Below are 21,485 nucleotides of genomic sequence, written 5' to 3'. Positions count from 1 at the left end.
GTTTGGCCAGTTGCACGGCCCTGTGCTTCCCGAAATCCGCGACGCGGCTCGGCAGCGAGCCGTCGGGCGCGGGAACGGCGTACATTCGCCCCGCGGCGGACGCGGACCGCGGCATCGGGGCGCGCGGCCGCGGGTCGGCCCCGCGGGTCGGCAGCGTCGCGCACGAGCGCGCGGAGGGCGCGAGCGGGCGGGCGGCGAGCGCCGCGGGCGTGCTCGGCAGCGAGCGGCTGCCCGGCGCGCGCGCGCCCGCGGCGGGCCGGGCGGCGCGGGGGTGCCGCGCGGGCGCCGAGTGCGGCCGGTGGGGCGGGACGTGCGCGGCGGGGTGCGGGGTGTGCGGAGCGGGGGGCACGCGGAGCGGGCGCGCGAGCCGGTCTCACGCGGGCCTCTCGCCGCCTTCCTCGGGGCGGACGATCTGGTACGTGAGGAGGTATTCCGGGTAAGCCTGAAACAAACACGATGAAGAAGTTCAGATTTTTTTTTATTCGTTGATAGACTACAAAAACCTAAGAATAATTTTTTTAAATTTTTATGTATCGTATTATCGGCGCTATGATTTTTTAAGGTTTTGTAATTCTGAAATTACTCCGCATGTGACGTCACAGGTTCTCATCTGCTTATTCTCAGTCAGTTCTTGTAAACTGTAATTTTAATAATTAGTACAGTGGAATGACGAGGAAGATGGGACCGACTGAATTTGCTTGTTAGAAGCGTTACTCGTTATATAAGAGAAAGGTTTTTTTTAATCCAATCACCATTGCAAATTATAGATTCAATTGAAAATTTTAATATCAACAAACACGCATAAAGATCTACATTTCGCTGAAAACCGCAGGTAAATCGATTAAGCCGTTTAGGAGAAGTTCAGTGACATCGCACGTACAGAAGAATTATATATATAAAGATATTTAAGTCTAAATGAATATGAAATAAAAATATTTTTAAAAAAACAAATACATATCAACTAATCACAGTCGATGACGAAGATTATCAGTCCCATTGATTCATTTTACTTAAAACAAGATTTAAAAAAGACAGAGTTGTCGGAGAAAGTCCAGAAAAGAGCAACTAAATGGTAGTTTCTCTAAGAAATTAATCATACGAGGACCGCTTAAGGGAGCTCGGGTTAAGTTCACTGTGGGAGCGCAGGCACTTGTGTGACTTGATCTTAACTGAGCAATGTAATGTGCCCGAGTTGAAATCAATGTTCACCATGAATGAAAACCGCCATCTCAGAGGTCATCCATTGAAACTGAACACTGCATCCTTCTCATCCGACCCCGGGAAGAACTTCCTGACCACTGACCAACCGAGTTGTGGAGAAATGGAATGGCCTTCCCGAGAAAGTGATTGGTGCTAGTTCAGCTAATGTTAACTAGATGCACACAGCAATGTATAATGTTTAATAGCCATGTACACTTGCTGGTGTATTATTATTAATGTGGTCTGGTCTCCATTCTATGTCAATCGCGTTAATCACATTGAATCAGTCCAACATCGCTTGCTTCGAAAAATAGCGTGGATGCTCGGACTAGAGAGAGATAATTATTCTTATGCTGAAATAGAGTCAATGTTCAATATTTCTAGTCTACAAAAACGTAGAACTAATATTGACTCCATATATATGTTCGGCATACTAAACGGTATAATCGCTGTTCCATCATTACTGGGACAAGTAAAATTCAATATTCCGACTCGTAGATTGAGAAACAATGAAGTACTGTTCATCGATCAGCGTAGAACAAACTATGGCCTTAATTCTCCAATGACCCGTCTTTGTCGTATTGTTAACTCGAGACAAGATCTGGACTTTATGGTTTAAGTTTACGAGGATTTAAACGAGCACTAAATAAATAGTCCAGATCTTGTCTCAATGTCCCTTATGTTCGTCAATGCTTCTTTTCTTTTTTTTAAAATGTTATAAAGTATTCTTTTATTGTAATATTTAAACCGTATAAATTGTATACATGGACAATGTCCGTTAATAAAATAAATAAATAAATAAAATAAATTAATAATAATTATTATTTAACAGACAGATTTAATTTAATTATTTATTTTATTTTATTAACATAAACGGCAAATCTGCCTTTCACAAACATTTATAATATTAACATATTTGGCGTATCATTATTTATTTTTTTAAAACATGAATTTCTTTATACCCAAGATTTATAAAAAAAAAATTAAACTAAAAATTATACAAGATTTATATTTTAAAAATTAACCTAAAAATTATACAGCATATTCAGTAGAAAGTTTAAATAATAAAACATTCTACAGTAATACAACAAGAAAATCATAAGTACTGTTTCATACAGCTGGGCAAAGTGAACAAAAAACTGTATATTTTATGAAATGCATGAATAAATAAATATAATTACCATTCTCCATCTTTGAAAAAGTTCAAAAGGTTTGTTCTATAGGAACAATACCCTACACTAAATATATCACATACGTGGGAATAACTATTGCCGAGTTCATGAAGTCTGTTTAATATGGCATTACAAGTATACACTGTCCGTGAATTGTTGCTACAAAACGGTGGCACCTGTCTAGTCATTCTTCCAGGCACCCTGAAGTTGATGAGAGATAACAGTTCAGGGCAATCCCATATTGAATTTACAATTTTGAATAAATTTAAAAGGTCTATAATTTTTCTTCTATCGTTTTGACAAATTTAATGTTTTTAGTGAAAAATCATAATTTAAAAATTCATGACTGATTCTAAGTTTAAAATTTATATACCGTAAGAATTTTTTTGGACTTTTTCAAGAGAATTTTGGTGCCAGTTGTAGTAAGGAGTGAGGAGTCCATATTGTAGAGTTATACTCTGACTGATGTCCATAGAATGCAGATTTAGCTATGTTTTAAGTCAAAAATGATTCCGATTCGAATATCCTGTAGTGAGAAATCGAGGCGTGAATCCTGGGTATTGTTGAGATTAGAAAGGTCTCCGAGTTGTAATGAGTATTACCTGCTCGCCGCGGTACACCACGTACTCGGGGAAGGACAGGCCGCCGGGGGAGGGGCGGCCCGCCACGGAGTGGTGGCCGGGGGGCGCGTGGGCCATCTTCATGGCGCTCAGCAGCACGAAGGAGCGCCCCAGGCACACGCGGCACAGCAGCAGCTGTCTGCAACGCGTCAACCTCGTCAGTCCCGATATTATCATTAATGTCGGGACCATCGTCCGCACAAATTTAAAATTTCTTGGATATTTCTTCCCTTAAAACTTCCCTACGAGGGGTTAGGCAGAGAGAATGGACGCCAAACACGTCTATCCTGGCATACATTTATAGCTCCTTCCACATTCAAAGAGGAAAAAAAAAAAAAAGAATTTCAAGGCTTTTAAAAAGTTTTGTAATCATTTCGGCGAATTGATCATGTCCAATCAATTTAATCCCAGTCAGTGAAGAATTCACTTCCCTCTCTTCTCAATCCAATGAAGTACATATTATGAACTTCTGGATTACTTTCTTTCAGCACAAAGATGCTAAGGCTACCAGATTTCAGAGAGCTCTTTCGGGCAGGTTTTCTCGTTTGACAACGAGCAAATTTTCCGTGTATGTGGGCACCGCCAAGGAGACTTGTGTCCTCAGATGCGGTGTGCGGTATGTGGCGGGCAACTCTTCCATCTCTTGAAAACATGCTTCCCTGGTACACAAACTCTTCTACTTGTTCGAGACATTCGTTGTTTACATTTATTATGCAGTCAGTAACCTCACTTCCCCTTTCAAATACCATCACTTTTGATTCACTTTCGTTCATCACCAATTCGCTCTCCCCAAATCACTCATAAGGACGCCCCCCTACACGGCAGATTAAAAGCACTAGGACTTATATCATTGGAAGAGAGTGGACCGATTTCCGGTAGCATTGAGCTTCCTCTTCGCTGAACACTCGATACGTTGGATAGGTCACCTGTGGCACGTGTAGCAGCTGCGGTCCTTGTGCGCGGGACACCCCGTCCCCCCGCCTATGCCGTACACGTACTGGTTGCTCTTGGACGAGTGCTCGGCAAAGTATATTCCTGCGCCAAACATGCCTCCTGGAAACAACGAATACAGCATTGTGAAACGTAGATACGTCAACATGGATTAGACGTGGGTAAGACCCTGTCACCGAGAGGACACGTGTCACTTGATCTGCATCACCAAAGTGACCGAACCTTTTAAGTAGTTCAATTGAACCAATGTATCTTTTAAATATTTAGGTCATCATATCTCCGCATCTTTCGCATCATCGTGTCATTTGTGTCTCCATATCTTTCGTGTCTCTAGTTCGTTTCGTTCTTTCATTCGCTCGAGCCAAACGCGTACGAGCGGTGAATAAAACAAATCATTCTAAACCTTTGGCTGGTTTGTCAGCATGATTTTCTTTATAGATTTGATAATATTGTTCTTTAGATATTATAATATCACAAACCTGTAGAAAACAGATAAATTATTTTATTTACAAAAAAAACGTTGTATTATATATTATCGAAAGTTATATTTCATGCTAGGTTTATTTATGAATGAATTTTTAAAATCCCTTAGAGGTTTACATTTTTTAAAATTAGGTTTTTATATTTATAACGTGTGAAGTTTTAATATATATTATGAAATAAACTAAGGAAAATTAAAAAAATATACATAAATAAAAAAAAAATAAAAACATTAATCGGCCTCTAGCACAAAATGGATAACTGACCTAATAAGTTATTCCACAATTAGGTTGTTATTTTTTACATTGTTTCATTTATAATTATTTTTTAATGTTATATCGTCCGATCGGACTGTTATTCTGAAATTGATATATTTTAATCACTTCATCATTTTAAGTGACTTTTTTTTAAATGTTAATTATTATGGTTTAACACGGGCACAGCCTAATAAAATTATAAAATATGAATGTTTTTATAATGAATTAATAAAATTGTTTCTATAATTATTTATACAGCAAAATAGAACAGAAAAATATATAATCCAATAAACTCGAGTGAACAAACTAACCTCTCGTTCACAGTAGAGGGCATTAATGAAATAAAATAGTAATTCATAAAATAGCATTTTTATCGTGACATTTCATAATTAGTGTCAATTAAATTTCATGTGCGACGCGCGGGAGATAAAGGAGAACAAAGCAGCCAGTCTAGGCATTTAGGTACCTACTATGGATACAGAGTGTATATGTAGGTATCTAACAGTGGCGAATGGTGATTTTATTTACAGGTAAGCCACAAAAAAATATCATATGTTTGTACCTACATAGGAGGTACATAATATAATGTAAGTGATATATACTATAAATTGATATTTTTCTGTGGTTCTGTGTGATACAACAACTCTCATCCATGAAATCAACTCAAACGATGTAACTTCGTGATATATTATATTATATAGATATATTATCCATTACTTAAATATATAATTCATTAAAAAATAAATAAAAAAATTCCACTATTAATAAAGTCCATATTAGGTATTCAATTGAAATGTCAACTGGCCGCATTGTTCTAGTAATTACTAGTGCTAAAAACGGCCGCGTGAAGCGCTATATGTCCCGCAATATGACGCATGAAAGTAATTATGGTCTTATGTCAAAAGTACCATCTCAAAGAAAAATAGTCCTTAAGGAATAATGTTTGAAATACTGTTTTCTAAATCAAGAATCTTCAAATAATTTGTGTAATCTGCAAGTTTAATCTAGGAGAAAAAACCCGCACTGGGGTCAATACATTCAAAATATAGTATACTTATTTGTATGAAAAATAAGCTGGAATAATCGGCTAGTTTCTTGGCTCACCGCAGGCGCTAGGCGCGCTTTATTCAAATTTATATTTATATTAGGATAAAAATACAAACGGTGGAAATGATTTAAAATAAACAGTAATTATTTATTTGTTTTTCTGTAAATAAAGTTACAATATAACATTATTATGGTTAGTCAAATATAATGGTAAGCTGTGTATAATCGCTTCTATACACGGTTCGCCCCTGGTATCTAGTCTACCTCCTAACCACAGGACACCATCTCGTTCAATGAATGAACGAAATGAGCAGAGATCCGTAAGACACGAAGATATGAAAGAGCCAAATGACACAAAGAGCCATTTAGTTCGCGAACTAACTGACCGAGACGAAAGAAACATGTCTCTGGTTCAATGTTTCTGACCTTGTCAGTATGACAGGGTCGTTCGCGAACTACACACCTCTAATATGGGGACCACGGGCGGCTCCTGACCAGCGTCGCCGACCCTACTGATTTTGGCAGCCATCTGCCGATCTACTAAATATGACTGAAAGTCTGCCGATTTTCACTGATTCGGTCGGCCACTATTACAGTAAAACCTTGTTTTTACGTTCCTAAACTTTACATTTTCCTACTTTTTACGCTGAAATGTTTAGGTCCCATTTTTTCCCATACATTCTCATTCAAATATTCCCCCAATAAACCTTTTTTACGTTTTTCAAAATACCAGTTTTAGGTTTTTTTTTTTTTTTAATTTTGTGATAAAAAATATTTTTGAATTTATGATTTTAAATGAGGAATTCCAGCCCAACCCGGAATTAAATTTTTTAAATGTTTTCGTGTACGCGTGAATATTTAAAAATTTTGGGGTAGGATGAAATATCTCACTGGGGTTACCCGTGCCGAGGACACTTAACAATATACTTTTTTGAAATGTTTTTACATTAGAGAATAAACAAAGAAGACAAACTTAATAAACAAAATATTCAGACTGTTTTGAAAACTAGGTATATATGTACATCAATATTATTTATATTACAAAACGCACAATGAAAATAACAAAAACCTAACCTAAGCTATACACTTGTGGAGCAGTTGATTCAATATTGGTTTGGGCGAATGAGACAATCCATTTTACTTCTACCCAGCTCCACTATCCATTTTTTTATAGCCTTTTTAAACATTTTCTCGTTACTAATTGTTTTAATAGATAGTGTGAGAGAGAGAGTATCATTTTCAATGTACTCCATAGTCCTAACGCTCGTATATACCTCCGTCAGCGCTCATCAGTTCATGATTTACCTCTTCGTTGTCATTTTCAAAGCATCCCCTTAATACCCATCCACAATTCCACGCGGCTCCACTGCGGAATCATCTCCCATCCACCATCAGAGATGTTACTACATTATCTCTGTTTAAATCACGTCTGAAGAAACATCTCCTTTCTCTTCCTTAATCTCTCCTCCTTTCCTCTTTTTTTCCTTTGTCCCATCGAGTAATAGTTTTGATTTAAGGTAATTTATAAACAAATACGTTTATTTCTGTTTTTATATATCTTTAGCTTTTTAATCTTTATTTTCTATTGAATATGTTCTGTAACTTGAATTTAAAAAAATAAAACTATTATTTTCTCGGCCGGTTGGAAGAAATTGCCATTTGGCAATGAGCCCGCCAATGTGCAAATAACGTTATGTACAAAAAGTTAAACAAATACTTCAGTTCATGCGGCCCCCGAATCATCGAGCCACTCTCGAGTCTACTTCGCACCGAGGAGTCACCGCCGATTGTCTCCGTGTGATCGTGAAACGTCGGGGTGCTCGCAAATCTAACGCCCGTATCCTAGCGGGTCCGGTAATTCTGGCCCTAGCTATCGCTAGGGGCAGCGAGGCAGTACCCACCAAGGTAGGCGTGGCGCTCGTCGAAGCCCTTCTGCACGATGGCGTTGATGAAGGGCGAGCCGTGGAACAGCATGCGCTCGTGCGCCGCGGCCGGGTCGCGCCGGCCCGCGCCGCCCGCGTCCAGCTCGGCCGCGCTCTGCGCTTCCTCGGCTATCTCGCGCCGCCGGTGCCGGTAGCGCGCCCACAGGCGCCGGTTCTGCACCTTCTGGATCTGCGCGGAACACATTCATTACACATCATTATATAATGGCCACACTGTTAATAAAATCCAATCTGAAGTGTTTAAGTGTTTCGGCTAATGCTTGAGCTCGCAATAATGTTCTGAATGAAAATCATCATTTTAATATTTGAGAAGGGAATATGGAAGTCTAGGCGTTTACAGGGCTTACGGCCTGTCGTTGAATGGTTCAAGTGACCACTTTACACACTGCGTAACATTCACCATTCTGCCCAAGTTTGAACATCCACATTTCGTCGACTTTTGTGAAGTAAAGGAGCTGAAATCTTTATCACGAAGGTGGAATTTAAACCAGCCAACGACAGGTCATGAGCCCTGTAAATGCCTAGACTTCCATATTCCCTTCCTGTATAACTCCAGCCAGTCTGCGAACATTTAGACTTTTAAATATTGTTGAAAATCATCATGTTTGATTTTACGTGTACATATTAATTTGATGTTTGTAAAGTCGCATGCAAAAAATAAAAACCCCCAAATCAGTCACTTAATATTTTACATTTAAATTTAATCGGTCACAAACCAAGTTAAAAATTTGTGTATCTTAAATTGTTTTATTTTAATTTACTTTCTATCGAAAACGCTTTGAAACTTAAACAATTTAAATAACAATGTTTGATTATGTCCAAATGCTTGCAGACTGGCTGGATTTCCTCCCTAGGGAGTTGTTCATATTTAAATTTATTTCAACAGAGAGGGAAAAGAGAGTGTGTAAAGTGGCCACTTAAACCAGCCAATGGATTTCCTCCCTAGGGAGTTGTTCATATTTAAATTTATTTCAACGGAGAGGAAAAACAGAGTGTGTAAAGTGGCTACTTAAACCAGCCAATGACAGGTCATAAGCCCTGTAAATGCCTAGACTTCCAAATTTCTCCTCGAAAACTTTTTCCCTCTCTGTTGAAATAAATTTAAATTTAAATAACACTCGTATTTTATTGGTCTGTTGGAAGAAATGCCCCGCCAACGTACTACGAGGTAAAAAAATAAAATAAATAGGAAAGAATCAGAATACCACCCCGGGGGTCGATATAGACCACTCCGGGGACGGTTCTAGACTAGGCGGGAGACACTCACCCTGAGGACGCTGTAGTGGGAGAAGAGGCCGCCGGCGTGGCCCGAGTCGCGGTGATTTCGCACCGAGGCCTGCATCTCGGCCTCCACGGCGAGGTACTCGGGGTCCTCGCGGCTCAGCTCTGCCACCATGGTGCCGGCGCCGCTGTACCAATCTAGGGCGAGACGGAAACACACTTAAAACAAGCTCCGAAAATATCGCGATACGCCCGAGGATGCGGGGAGCTGCTGTCCCAGTTGGAGACGACAGAATGATATTTTTAACTCGTGAATATTTGCAATCCCGGCACTCGAGAACCTGATCTTAGGCAATATTACAACAGAGATGAAAAACATTTCAGAAAAGGGAACATATAAGTTTAGACATTTACGGGGCCTATGATTGGCCGGTTTAAGTGGCCACTTTAGTTAATTTCAACTCGTTGAAAATAGTCACCGAAAGCTGAATCCTTTATTAATGCGGGTGAGATTCTTCTGACTGAATTATTTCATTATAACGCCTGGAATTTTTTAAAATTTTTAATACTTCTTCTTGTATCAGTTCGTTTAATCAACAATATTTTGGGTCTTTCCAAATGTCTGTAGACAAAGACTGGGTATCATCCCTTAGAGATTAAGATTAACATGTTACAACAGAGATGCGGAATGTTTACGAGAAAAAAATATGGAAGTCCAGGTATAAGAGGAACATTCACCACTATGCCTATATTTGAACACCCATATTTCTTCAATTCAACCGAGGGTGGGCGTACCTGCGGTCGGATGCTGCAGGGCGCGCATGATCCGGTGGCGGTGTCCATACGCGGCCACGCCCACCTGCTTCAGGTCCTCGTGGCCCATCTCGCCCAGGATGTCGAGCGTGATCTGCTCCCGCTCCAGCAGCTCGCCGAGCTGGCCGAGCCCCAACCTGAGGACGGGAGTTAAAATGATATTTGGCTGATTTACGTGGCGCCATTTTTGTGAAAAATTACCTCAAGGGCGCTTCACAATTGTATACTTGAACTAACATTCTAACTAAGCTAAAGTGACTACGGTAAAACCTCGTTTGTACATTCCTCAATTTTACTTTTTCCCGCTTTTTACACAGGAATATTTAGGTCCCATTTTTTCCCTACATTCTCGTTCAATTTTCCTCCAATTGACGTTTTTCATAGCCCCGGTTTTACGTTGAAATTTTTTCATAACTCATTCGATCTATCAAAAGACGAGCCGCGCGCCGCCGCGTAAATTCCTTAGATTCATCAATTACAAACTTAATATACCCACTGAAAATATTGATTATGATAATTTATTATCTACACTAAATATGTCAACTCTATGTAAAAGAAGAATTATAAATGACTTATTAAATTTATATAAAATAGCAAATGGCGTATTGGACGTCCCGGAATTAACTAGTGTTATCAGCTTGAAAGTACCTCTTCGAAATACTCGGCAGCTAACGTTATTTTTTTAATCTCCCGGCAGTCACAATTATTATTACAATTCACCAATACCTAGACTACACCGACCAGCGGCCAGCGGCTAGGTAACGAGTATGGTGAAGTTGATATATTTTGTCTGTCTTTATATAAATATAGATTAAGTATTCAAAAGGTTATAAATTAATTTGTGTAAAATTTCTTAATATTTTTCTTTATTTACTATTTTTTTTTCTCATGTATCTCTATAATAATGTATAAACTTATATGTATGTATTTGTATGCGTGTATGTTTTCATATGTAATTTTTAAAAATATTTTTCTATTTTCTATTTTCTATAGGTACCTATGTTGGTACATTTCCTGATTGTGACTTATTATTGTATCTTTTAGCTTTTCTTATGTTATCTTTAGTTTTAACTAAATTTACATACTCATGTTTCACTGCTGCACTTAAATGTAATTTCTAAAATATGTAAAAGCCCATAGGGCGTGTAAATTAATAAATAAATAAATAAAATCGAGGTAAATAAAAAAATGCGTAAATTGTTGTCTCAAACTAAATTCAAAGTAGATGCGGTGTAATTGACCGTTTTGTTAAGGTGTCTAATTTTGACATTTGACTAAACAGTGACATGCGGCTGACGCATGTTTAGGAAGAATAAAGTCTTTACATCAAAAAATTACGATGCAGAAAGTTTTAAAAATTGGCAATACAAATTTTATTTGATGTTACACACACATAATGTGAAAAAAGGAGTTAGTTTGAACAGTTATCATAAAAGTGTGAAACAGTCCGCGATGTAAATGACAGTTAAAATTTCGTGGTGCCATACTAAAAAAAGTGATACCATTTCAATAAAATTTGCCAATATTAAGGGAAAAAATCGTTGTATGCATTTTATGCAAATACAAATTTTTATTTTCGTGTTTTTAAGGTAGATACAATTATTTATGCATGTATTTTTTTTAATTCAATAAAGAACACATTGCAGTATCGTTTTAAAAAATACAAAATATTTTTGATTAAATCATTGGTAAATATGAATCATGACAGTTCTTACAATTTTTCAGCAATGTATTTAGTATAGTCTTGTGCAATAATTCTATTTTAATGCAATTTCAATTTTTCATACAAAGTTTTCCTCAGTTTTACACTTCTTTTTGTTGCTCCCTTGAAAAACATAGAACAGGGGATTTACTGGATTATATTTCCAGATTTAAAATTAAGGCTATGATAAACTAAAGAAGTGAGATTTGAGTTGGGATCTGAACTGACTGGGACTATCGATGATTCCTAAGTTTGAAGGCAATCGGCTCCAGGCGGAGAGGCTGATCTCCGAATCTAGTGTTTGAGGAGCGCCGGATTTCGGCAAGTTTACCTCTGCCTGAATGAAAAGCTGACCTAAGAGTAGATTTTCTTTGACACGTATTGTCCCTAATACAAAGGTGCGATAGGTATCTTTTTCTACATAAAGTTCATCTTGCGGGAGAGTCCAGTAAAGATTTTTAAATAGAAAATGAGCAAAATCAATAAAAATAAAACCTGGCACTTATAGTTCCGGATAATGAATGGCTTCATTATTATTATTAATCATAATTAATAATAATACACTGGCAGCTTTTAAGCTGATGCATGTTTATCAAGTGTACATGGCTATTAAACACTACGCATTGCTGTGTGCATCTAGTTGGCGGCCTCCGTAGTGTAGTGGTCAAGACGCTTGACTCACGCACGGGAGGTTCCGGGTTCGATTCCCGGTGAGAACACAAAAATTAAAATGTGATTTTTCTCAAGCCTGGGTGCTCTGTGATGTAATTCACCACTGTAATTAGGCCTCCTGGCCTATTGTGGTGCAAAAAAAAATGTAATGTAAATGTAGTTAATTAGCCGAACTGGCACTGGGTCATTCCATTTCGCCACGACTCGCTTTGTCGGGAAGTTCTTCCCGGGGCTGGATGAGAAGGAGGCAGTGTTCGGTTTCAATGGATGACCTCTGAGATGGCGGTTGTCATTCAGAGTGAACATTGATTTCAACTCGGGTACATTACATTGCTCGGTTAAGATCTAGTCCCTTGAACGGTTCTCGTATGATTTATTTCTTAGAGAAACTACCATTTTACTTGCTCTTCTCTGGACTTTCTCCGACAACTCTATGTCTTTATATGTCTAAGTATTTATTATAAGAAATTGTATTTACCATCGTTAGAATGGGCTGCATTTGTGCGTCAAATAAATAAATAATTGGAGTTACACTGTACGTGGACAGTAAAACCTAGTTTGCGAAAGTCTGGGATTTTTTATTTGTGGTCTTGTTGAAAAACCCGAAATTTTTATTTCAACCGATTTTATAAATTTTTTCAGTCAGTCGGAGTTCGAATTGCAGAATATAAAGCAATAATGGCCATAAAACACCCAGCCTCGGCGGCCGGCCGGTTTGTATCTTGGCGCGAGGCGTCGTCGTAGGCCGGGGCACTTACCCTTGCAAGAACGGGCGCAGGCCGTCGACGTGGCTGGGGGAGGCGGCCCCCGCCGCCCGGCCGCACTCGGGGCGCGGGGAGGGGGGCCCGGGCTGCCCCGACAGCTGAAACATTTCACACGATTGTTTTATTTACTCGATGCTCACGTTCTTCGCAACAATATGTCCATGTATCTGAAACGGCTTCCGTATGCGGAGACTGGAGACTAGGTCTCGCGATGCTGCAGGAATGGCGAGAAAGGGGTGACCTGATCGAGGCGTGCAAGATACTCAACAGTCACAGTAGCTGCCCAAATTTATATATATATATGGATAATTTTTATAGCGCCGTTTTTGTGAAAATCACCTCAAGGGCGCTGTACAATAAATAAATATCCCACCACGTCTTGCAGCTACAGAGCGCATAGACGGTTGGGATTCTTGTTCCTCGTCTCCAATTATGATATACAGGAGCTAGATTACAGCACGTCTTGCAGCTACAGAGCGCATAGACAATAAGAAATCTAGCCCCTATTTACATTTTTTATTTGACAATTAAGTTTAGAGATTCCGTGATATTTAAAAAAATTTAATTAAAACAAATTTATAAAAATAGAAGTTAGATAACAACAAGTCTCGCAGCTACGGAGCGCATGGACGGTTGGAATTCTCGACCTCACTTACTAAATTTGCATATTTGATAAGTTGATAACATTTACCTATTGAAGCTAGATTACTAATCGTCTTCCAGGTACAAAGTGCATGGACGAGTGAAATTCTGGCAACTTAAAATTATCAATAAATTTACAAAAACAAACATTGAGCATAATAGTAAATTTGCATAGTGTTCGTGCTAAAAAGTAAACAATAAAAAACTAAACAGATAAAGCACTTCAACACTGTGGATAACATTACAGATAAAAATATCCGAAGTAGCTTTTGTAGTCACTAGTCACTGTCGGAGTATCGCACATGTGCAAACATGAGAATTTGGATCCCATGTCGTCTTCGAGGCCACAATCTCAGGCTGGAGAAAACCAGATTCAATCTAAATCCACGGAAGCATTTCCGGGCAATAGGGTTGTCGATGGTTGGAATAAGCCGCCTCAAGAGCTGACCTCAATGTGTAGTCTCGATGGGTTCAAAAATGGACTACATTTGTTTTGGAAAGTTCAAGTGCCCCAACAATTAACTCTTGTTAATGCTGCTTGCTCAAAATTAAAACTGAAAAAATAATGCATTTTTGTAATACAGAGTACTATTTATTGTAGATAATAACAGAGAAAGGTGATATTGTACCGGCAGAGAGAGGGTGACGGTGGAGCCGCTGGGCATGGTGAGCGTCTCCAGGGGCCCGGGCGGGGCGGGGGGGGCGGCGCCCGCCGCGCCCCCCGCGCCCCCGACCATGGCGTCCCGCAGCAGGCAGCGCACGTCCTCCGCCCCGCTCAGCTCCAGCGCCGTCTGGCCCTCCTGGTTCTTGAGAAACGGGTCCGCGCCGTGCGCCAGCTGCGGGCGAACACTCGAGAGGTAAACCGGGAGCTCTATCCCCCTCGGCCCCGAGACAAACTGCCTCTCCGGCTGATTGGAATCATTTAGTTATTTTTGATGTAGTCAAGTCCATCGGAGATTTAGGAGTTGTTCTGGACTATAAACTGACATACAACGAGCATATAGATAATACAGTAAATAAATCACTGAAATTACTCGGCTTCATTAACAGAATATCCTCTGATTTACTCATGTCCGTACAATCAAAACTCTTTATTGCTCGACTGTTCACCCTCTTCTAGAATATGCCTCCTAGAATAGTGCTCCGGTCTCCATTCTATGTCAATCGCATAAATCACATTGAATCAGTCCAACATCGCTCGCTTCGAAAAATAGCGTGGATGCACGGACTAGAGAGAGATAATTATTCTTATGCTGAAATAGAGTCAATGTTAAATATTTCTAGTCTACAAAAACGTAGAACTAATATTGACTCCATATATATGTTCGGCATACTAAATGGTATAATCGCTGTTCCATCATTACTGGGACAAGTAAAATTCAATATTCCGACTCGTAGATTGAGAAACAATGAAGTACCGTTCATCGATGAGCATAGAACAAACTATGGCCTTAATTCTCCAATGACCCGTCTCTGTCGTATTGTCAACTCGAGACAAGATCATCTGGACTTTTTTGGTTTAAGTTTACAAGGATTTAAACGAGCACTAAATAAATAGTCCAGATCTTGTCTCGATGTCCCTTATGTTTGTCAATGCTTTTTTTCTTTTTTGTTATTTATTTATTTATTTATCAACGGACATTGTCCATGTATACAATTTATAAGGTTTAAATATTACAATAAAAGAGTAGTTTAAAACATTTAAAGAAAAAAGAAAGAAGCATTGACAAACATAAGGGACATCGAGACAAGATCTGGACTATTTATTTAGTGCTCGTTTAAATCGTTGTAAACTTAAACCAAAAAAATCCAGATCCTGTCTTGAGTTAACAATACGACAAAGGCGGGTCATTGGAGAATTTAGGCCATAGTTTGTTCTATGCTGATCGATGAACAGTACTTCATTGTTTCTCAATCTACGAGTCGGAATATTGAATTTCACTTGTCCCAGTAATGATGGAACATCGATTATACCATTTAGTATGCCGAACATAAATGTTATGTTATGTTTTAAACTATTCTTTTATTGTAATATTTAAACCCTATTAAATAAATAAATAAATTTACCAAATGTCACATCCAGACGCCAATCAAGAAACAAGATTTGATATATCTCTCTTATTTTATTTAATGATGAAGCTGTATTTTTAGTAATCTTCAAATGGACATTATATCACAATGGATTTGAAAAGGGAAATTTGTACGACTATGCTGGATTTAAATACAAAAAATATTATCCATGTTCCTCAAAAAGGCAGTCCAAAATATTACTCCAGAGATAATCCTTAGAATACACAAGACCTACAAAAGACCTTTATTGGAATATTAAAATCAAGTATGGAGTCCCTTTATCACTTAAGACATTGAGCTATTGAAAAAAGTCCAAAAACCCAAAATTACTCAAAAGGATGTCCTACCACAGTAGATTAAAAGCACTAGGACTTACATCATTGGAAGAACAACAGAAGAAAGGGGACTCGATAGAAACTCATAAGATACCCAATAATTACTAGGACTGCCCCCTGCATGAGATGTATCAACTAAATCTCCACACAAATTTACAGGATCGAATAAATTGCCAAACCTTATTGTCAATTTCATTTTGGTCAACTGGTTCGAAAACCATTTGGATGGTTTTTAGAGGGAATAAGAACGCGGTACACAATAATAATCTCCGACTGGTGTACGAGATCCCTCAACAATGGACAAAATCCTACAAATAAAATAAGGCAGTCTCTTCACTCACGAGCAGGGCGCAGAGCTGCGTGCGTCCCTTCTGCGCGGCCTCGTGCAGCGGCGTGAAGCCCCACTTGTCGGTGGCGTTGACGGCCGTGCCGCGGCGCATGAGCAGCGCGGCGACGTCCGCGTGGCCGTACGACGACGCGTTGTGCAGCGGGATGAGCCCGCCCTTGTCGCGCGCGTCCACCTCTGCGCCGCGCTCCACGAGCCACTCGGCCACCTCCAGGTTGTTGTAGCCGGCTGGCGAGCAAACAACGTAACAAAGTTATAATTTATTGGCTTTCGCGAACGCCGGTTAAATGAATTTTGATAAATATGGCGGTGCAATTAAATGCTTTAATGCGCATAAGGAAATTATATTCGATTTCCGTGGTTGTTAATAAGTGGCAGCCATCACCTCATTGCAGTAGAAAAAGGATGTTGAGGTTGTAACTTTGATCCACCTTTTACGTTTTTCATAGGTTTTACGTTGAAATTTTTTCAAAACTCATTCGATGTGTCAAAAAAAAGCCGAGCCGCGCGCTGCCGCGTTTTCCCAAAATGGTGAATAAAATTAAGGTAAATGAAAAAATGCGTAACTTGTTGTCTCAAACTAAATTTAAAGTAGGTTCAGTATAATAGACCCTTTTCTTTAAGTGTCAAATTTTGACATATAGTCTTTACATCAATAAATTACAATGCTTTAAAAATTTGGGAATAGAAATATTATTTGAAGTTATATACATAATTTGGAAAGAAGATTGTTTAAACGAAAGGTCTTTCGAAAACGATCATTTCGTAAGTTGGTAATAAATTTTGTTGGTAGTAATGCATTCATTTTAATGTTGGTAATGCCACAGGCCACAGATAGAAATATAAGGAGAGTTGTCTATGCATATTATCTCAAGCCCCCCCCTCCCCATTACCCACTCCCCACTCCAGTTCCAGGCGCTGACAGATGAAAGTGAAAACGGATTACATCTTAACATCTCGAATTTCTTTTATTATTTTATGGTTTTCAACCTCTTCTAAATTAATTCAATTTATCATGAAAATTAAAAATCACAGCTCGTAGCGTTTGATAAGTGACAGGACACACGACACATAGAAAAAAGAAGCTATCTACAATGCTCTATAAAATCCATAGACATTGATGAAAAAAAATCGAATGACGTCACGAATTGTTTATTTTTGGCACCATTCAAACGACTAGAATTTAATCCTTCATATCTCCCTCATTTCTGAACGGATTTTAATAAGAAAAGTACCGATCGGCTTGTGATTTTTCGGCTTAATTTATCAGCTAATAAATGATAGTTGCCCGTTGCGGGGTCGGGCGGGTTACCGGCCAGGTGCAGCGGCGTGGAGTTGCGGCCGTGCGCGTCGCGGCAGTTGATGTTGTGCGGCGTGAGCAGGCGGCGCAGGCGCGCCAGGTCCCCGCGCTTGGCCGCCTCCAGCAGCGCCGCGTCCCCGCGCAGCAGGTCCGCCGTGTCCGCGTCGCCCTCGCGCGCCAGCTGCAGCGCCGTCAGCCCGTCGCGGTTGCGCCGCGAGGGGTCCGCGCCGTGCTGCAAACACACGCGCGAGGTCAACAAAACCCAATGCTCGACACAAACACAATATTTGATTATTGAGCATATAGATAATACAGTAAATAAATCACTGAAATTACTCGGCTTCATTAACAGAATATCCTCTGATTTTACTAATGTCCGTACAATCAAAACTCTTTATTGCTCGACTGTTCGCCCTCTTCTAGAATATGCCTCCTGGAATAGTGGTCTGGTCTCCATTCCATGTGAATCGCATAAATCACATTGAATCAGTCCAACATCGCTCGCTCGCGAAAAATAGCGTGGATGCCCGTACTAGAGAGAGATAATTATTCTTATGCTGATATAGAGTCAATGTTCAATATTTCTAGTCTACAAAAACGTGGAACTAATATCGACTCCATATATATGTTCGGCATACTAAATGGTATAATCGCTGTTACATCATTACTGGGACAAGTAAAATTCAATATTCCGACTCGTACGTTGAGAAACAATAAGGTACTGATCATCGATCAGCATAGAACAAACTATGGCTTTAATTCTCCAATGACCCGTCTCTGTCGTATCGTTAACTCAAGACAAGATCTGGACTTTTTTGGTTTAAGTTTACAAGGATTTAAACGAGCACTAAATAAATAGTCCAGATCTTGTCTCGATGTCCCTTATGTTTGTCAATGCTTCTTTTCTTTTTTTTAATGTTTTAAATTATTCTTTTATTGTAATATTTAAACCCTATAAATTGTATACATGGACAATGTCCGTTAATAAATAAATAAATCAATATTTTCCAGTATTGAGACGCATCGATTACCTGAATATCCCTAATTAAAATCATTTATATTGGGTGCTAATCTATATACATAAAAGGCAATGTTCGTATGTGTCCACGATAGACTGAACAACTACTGGACCGATTTGCGTGCGGTTTTCAGCGAAATGTCGATCTTTGCCATGAGCATATTTATAGCTCTTAAAATCTTCGAAAAAAGTTAGGAGCGTAAATGTATGTTTGATCGTTCACAAGATTGCATATACTTACAAATACGGAGGATTTGATTTTTTTGTACATAAAAAAGTTTGTATTTGAATGTTTACAAACATCATTTGGTTTTTTTTTTTTCTTTTTATCTTTGCACCACAACAGGCCAGGAGGCCCAATTACAGTGGTGAATTACATCACAGAATACCCAGGCTTGAGAAAAATCACATTTTAATTTTTTAGGTTCTCACCGGGAATCGAACCCGGAACCTTCCGTCTTGTGAGTTAAGCGTCTTGACCACTACACCACGGAGGCCGCCGCTTTCACGACACAAACACGGATTTTGGTTTCAAATCAAATGTCAAGGTCCAGTCAAAACCCGGCTGGCGGTTAAAGAATGACTAAATACGCTTTGAGAATGACTGAGCTAAGTGTAATAATTTTATAGGGCTCAGGATAAGTCTATGTGTATTAATAGGCCGACATTTTTATTGGAGAACCCCGAATCTGTTTCTAGGGATACCTAAAAGCATTGCGAAGTAAAGTTTTGTAAGTATATAAATAATATTTAATTCAGGCAGCCTTCTCCGGTGCGTCTCGTTCTTCCTCGACTGAAATGGAATGGACGACTAGGCTCGGCAATTTGATGGCGTCAGATGGTACTTTACCTTCAGCAGCAGCCTCACAATGTCGGCCTTGCCTTTGGCGGCGGCCTCGTGGAGCGGCGTGAACTTCCACAGGTCGGCCACGTTGACGGACGCGCCGGCGCGCACCAGCAGCTCCGTGACCTCGTAGTGGCCGTACGAGCAAGCGTTATGCAGGGGAACGAGGCCGCTGAAACGAGGGAAACAGACATGCTGTTAATTCTTTTACTCATTTCACATTGAGCGGCAGCAATTTTACGAGATAATTCTGGATTTTTGAAACATCAAATGAATTTCGAAAATTTTGAAACGAAACGTCAACCTCGCGGTGTTACGGTCAGCACGTTTGCCTACCATGCAAGAGGTCTAGGGTTCGATTCCCAACAGGGTTGATATGAAATATTTATTTTAAAGGGTGTTTTCACGCCGGTATATTTCATAGTATGACTGATCTTACCTTCATAAAGGGAATAATGATGATTATGAAGAAAAAAAAAAATTGTTAGGGGGAATATTTGTATGAGAATGTACGAAGAAAAATGGGACTTGAACATTTCGGTGCAAAAAGCAGGAATACGTAAAATTGAGGTACATAATAATGAAGTTTTATTTATTTATTTATTTCACATTAAAAAAGAAATTATAAAAAAATATGTCACTAGAAAAACGAGACATGTTTGGCACTGGCACTGTGACATTAAGATTCGTGACAATGTTCTGTAAAAATTTAAACAGTTAGGAACAAAGTTCAAAATAAACACGACGCGTGACGTATTAGGGGCGTGGCCAATGCAATGACCGTTTTTGCAGAAATTCAAAATTCATCATCATTATCATCATTCCCTTTCCGTACATAATGGTAATCGCAGCGTATCTTGATCATTTTTTGTTACATGAAGGTGAGATGATCAGTCTTGCGCTTCAGGTTCCAGTCCAGGGACTAAGAAATATTCTGGTGTAAAAACACCTTTTAAAATAAAAATTTCATGTCTACCATGTCGGGAATCGAACGCGAGACCTCTTGCGTGGTAGGAAAACGCGCTGACCACTGCACAACGAGGCCGACAAATTAAAAATTAAAAAATATTTTTTATGCTTTAACCTTTTTCTCACTAAGCATCCTAAACTTACACATGATCCGAACGGGGGGACCAAACGACCCCAGCGCCTACTTGGATATGGCATCAGAAGAATAAAACGTCGGGAGTGTTTTTCATACCATGAAATAATTTATTAATGTTTTCGCGTACACATATTTTACTCATTCGTGTATTATATTCATTTTTGTTAGTTTTGCTTGTGAACATTAAGTAAAATTGACCAAATAGGTCTATGGGGGATTCGAATCCCCCCCTTCGGTCCGGCTAGGTTAAATAAGTAGCGAAAAAAAAAAAAAAATACGCGACAGTATTTCATAGACCCTCAGTACTCGGAGAATACTCACCCCTTGTCCTTGGCGTGCACGTCGGCGCCGTGCTGCAGCAGCGCCTCCACCAGGCGCAGGCGGTTGTAGCCGGCCGCGAAGTGCAGCGGCGTGCTGTGGCGCCCGTCCAGGTCGCGGCAGTTGACGAGCGCGGGCCGCGCGCGCAGCAGCGCCCGCGCCGTGTCCGCGTCGCCGCAGCGCGCCGCCTCCAGCAGCCGGCGCTCCGCGTCCCCGCCCTCCCCCTCTGGCGGACAGAGAGAATGGTGAAACATAACTGGCAAGACGCGAAGAAAACACGGGTTTGACCGATTACCGAATATGGTGATTTTGTAAATGGAGTCTAGAATGTCATTTCATTTCGAGCCTATTTTTAAAAATGAGTTTTGATAAGTGAAGGGGTCAACACTGTTCTGGCATCGAGACAACACTATTGCGTTGGCGAGAAGGTCCATAACTTTTGGCCAGAATCGTGGAAAAGCGGGAGTGTTGTCAATTTGCGGAAGGTGTTGACCTCGCTCTTTCATGACATTGGTCGTAGGGAGTCAGAGAGGTTGATGCATGCCGCGGATGGGAGATGCTTACTGGATGTTGAAAACGAAACATGAAAATAAGGAATTAAAAAAAAAAATACAGGGTGTTCTTTTAACCCTGCCACATCCGAAACCACGATGATCAGTATGGGC

The 21,485-nt window shown here is 39.8% G+C and overlaps 1 protein-coding gene across 1 annotated transcript in view; it reads right to left on the bottom strand.

The window, feature by feature from the left end:
- Nucleotides 1-245: 245 nt before the first annotated feature.
- LOC148272355 (poly [ADP-ribose] polymerase tankyrase-like) overlaps nucleotides 246-21,485 on the bottom strand; it is a gene marked incomplete at its 5' end in the record, with an annotated part of 34,239 nt that continues 12,999 nt past the window's right edge. The window contains 12 exon segments of the mRNA XM_088240142.1: nucleotides 246-442; nucleotides 2,975-3,131; nucleotides 3,919-4,045; nucleotides 7,629-7,839; nucleotides 8,938-9,089; nucleotides 9,687-9,841; nucleotides 12,837-12,940; nucleotides 14,114-14,320; nucleotides 16,231-16,463; nucleotides 17,548-17,767; nucleotides 19,404-19,569; nucleotides 20,824-21,046. Coding sequence (XP_088096268.1) covers nucleotides 374-442; nucleotides 2,975-3,131; nucleotides 3,919-4,045; nucleotides 7,629-7,839; nucleotides 8,938-9,089; nucleotides 9,687-9,841; nucleotides 12,837-12,940; nucleotides 14,114-14,320; nucleotides 16,231-16,463; nucleotides 17,548-17,767; nucleotides 19,404-19,569; nucleotides 20,824-21,046 — 2,024 coding nt within the window.

The sequence above is a fragment of the Micrasema longulum genome, unplaced genomic scaffold (genome assembly GCF_059751315.1).
Source record: "Micrasema longulum isolate JH-2025_06_02 unplaced genomic scaffold, ASM5975131v1 h1tg002359l, whole genome shotgun sequence".
NCBI classification, from domain to species: domain Eukaryota; kingdom Metazoa; phylum Arthropoda; class Insecta; order Trichoptera; family Brachycentridae; genus Micrasema; species Micrasema longulum.
The sequence above is the reverse complement of the archived record's forward strand: the minus strand, read 5'-3'. Positions and strand labels throughout refer to the sequence as shown.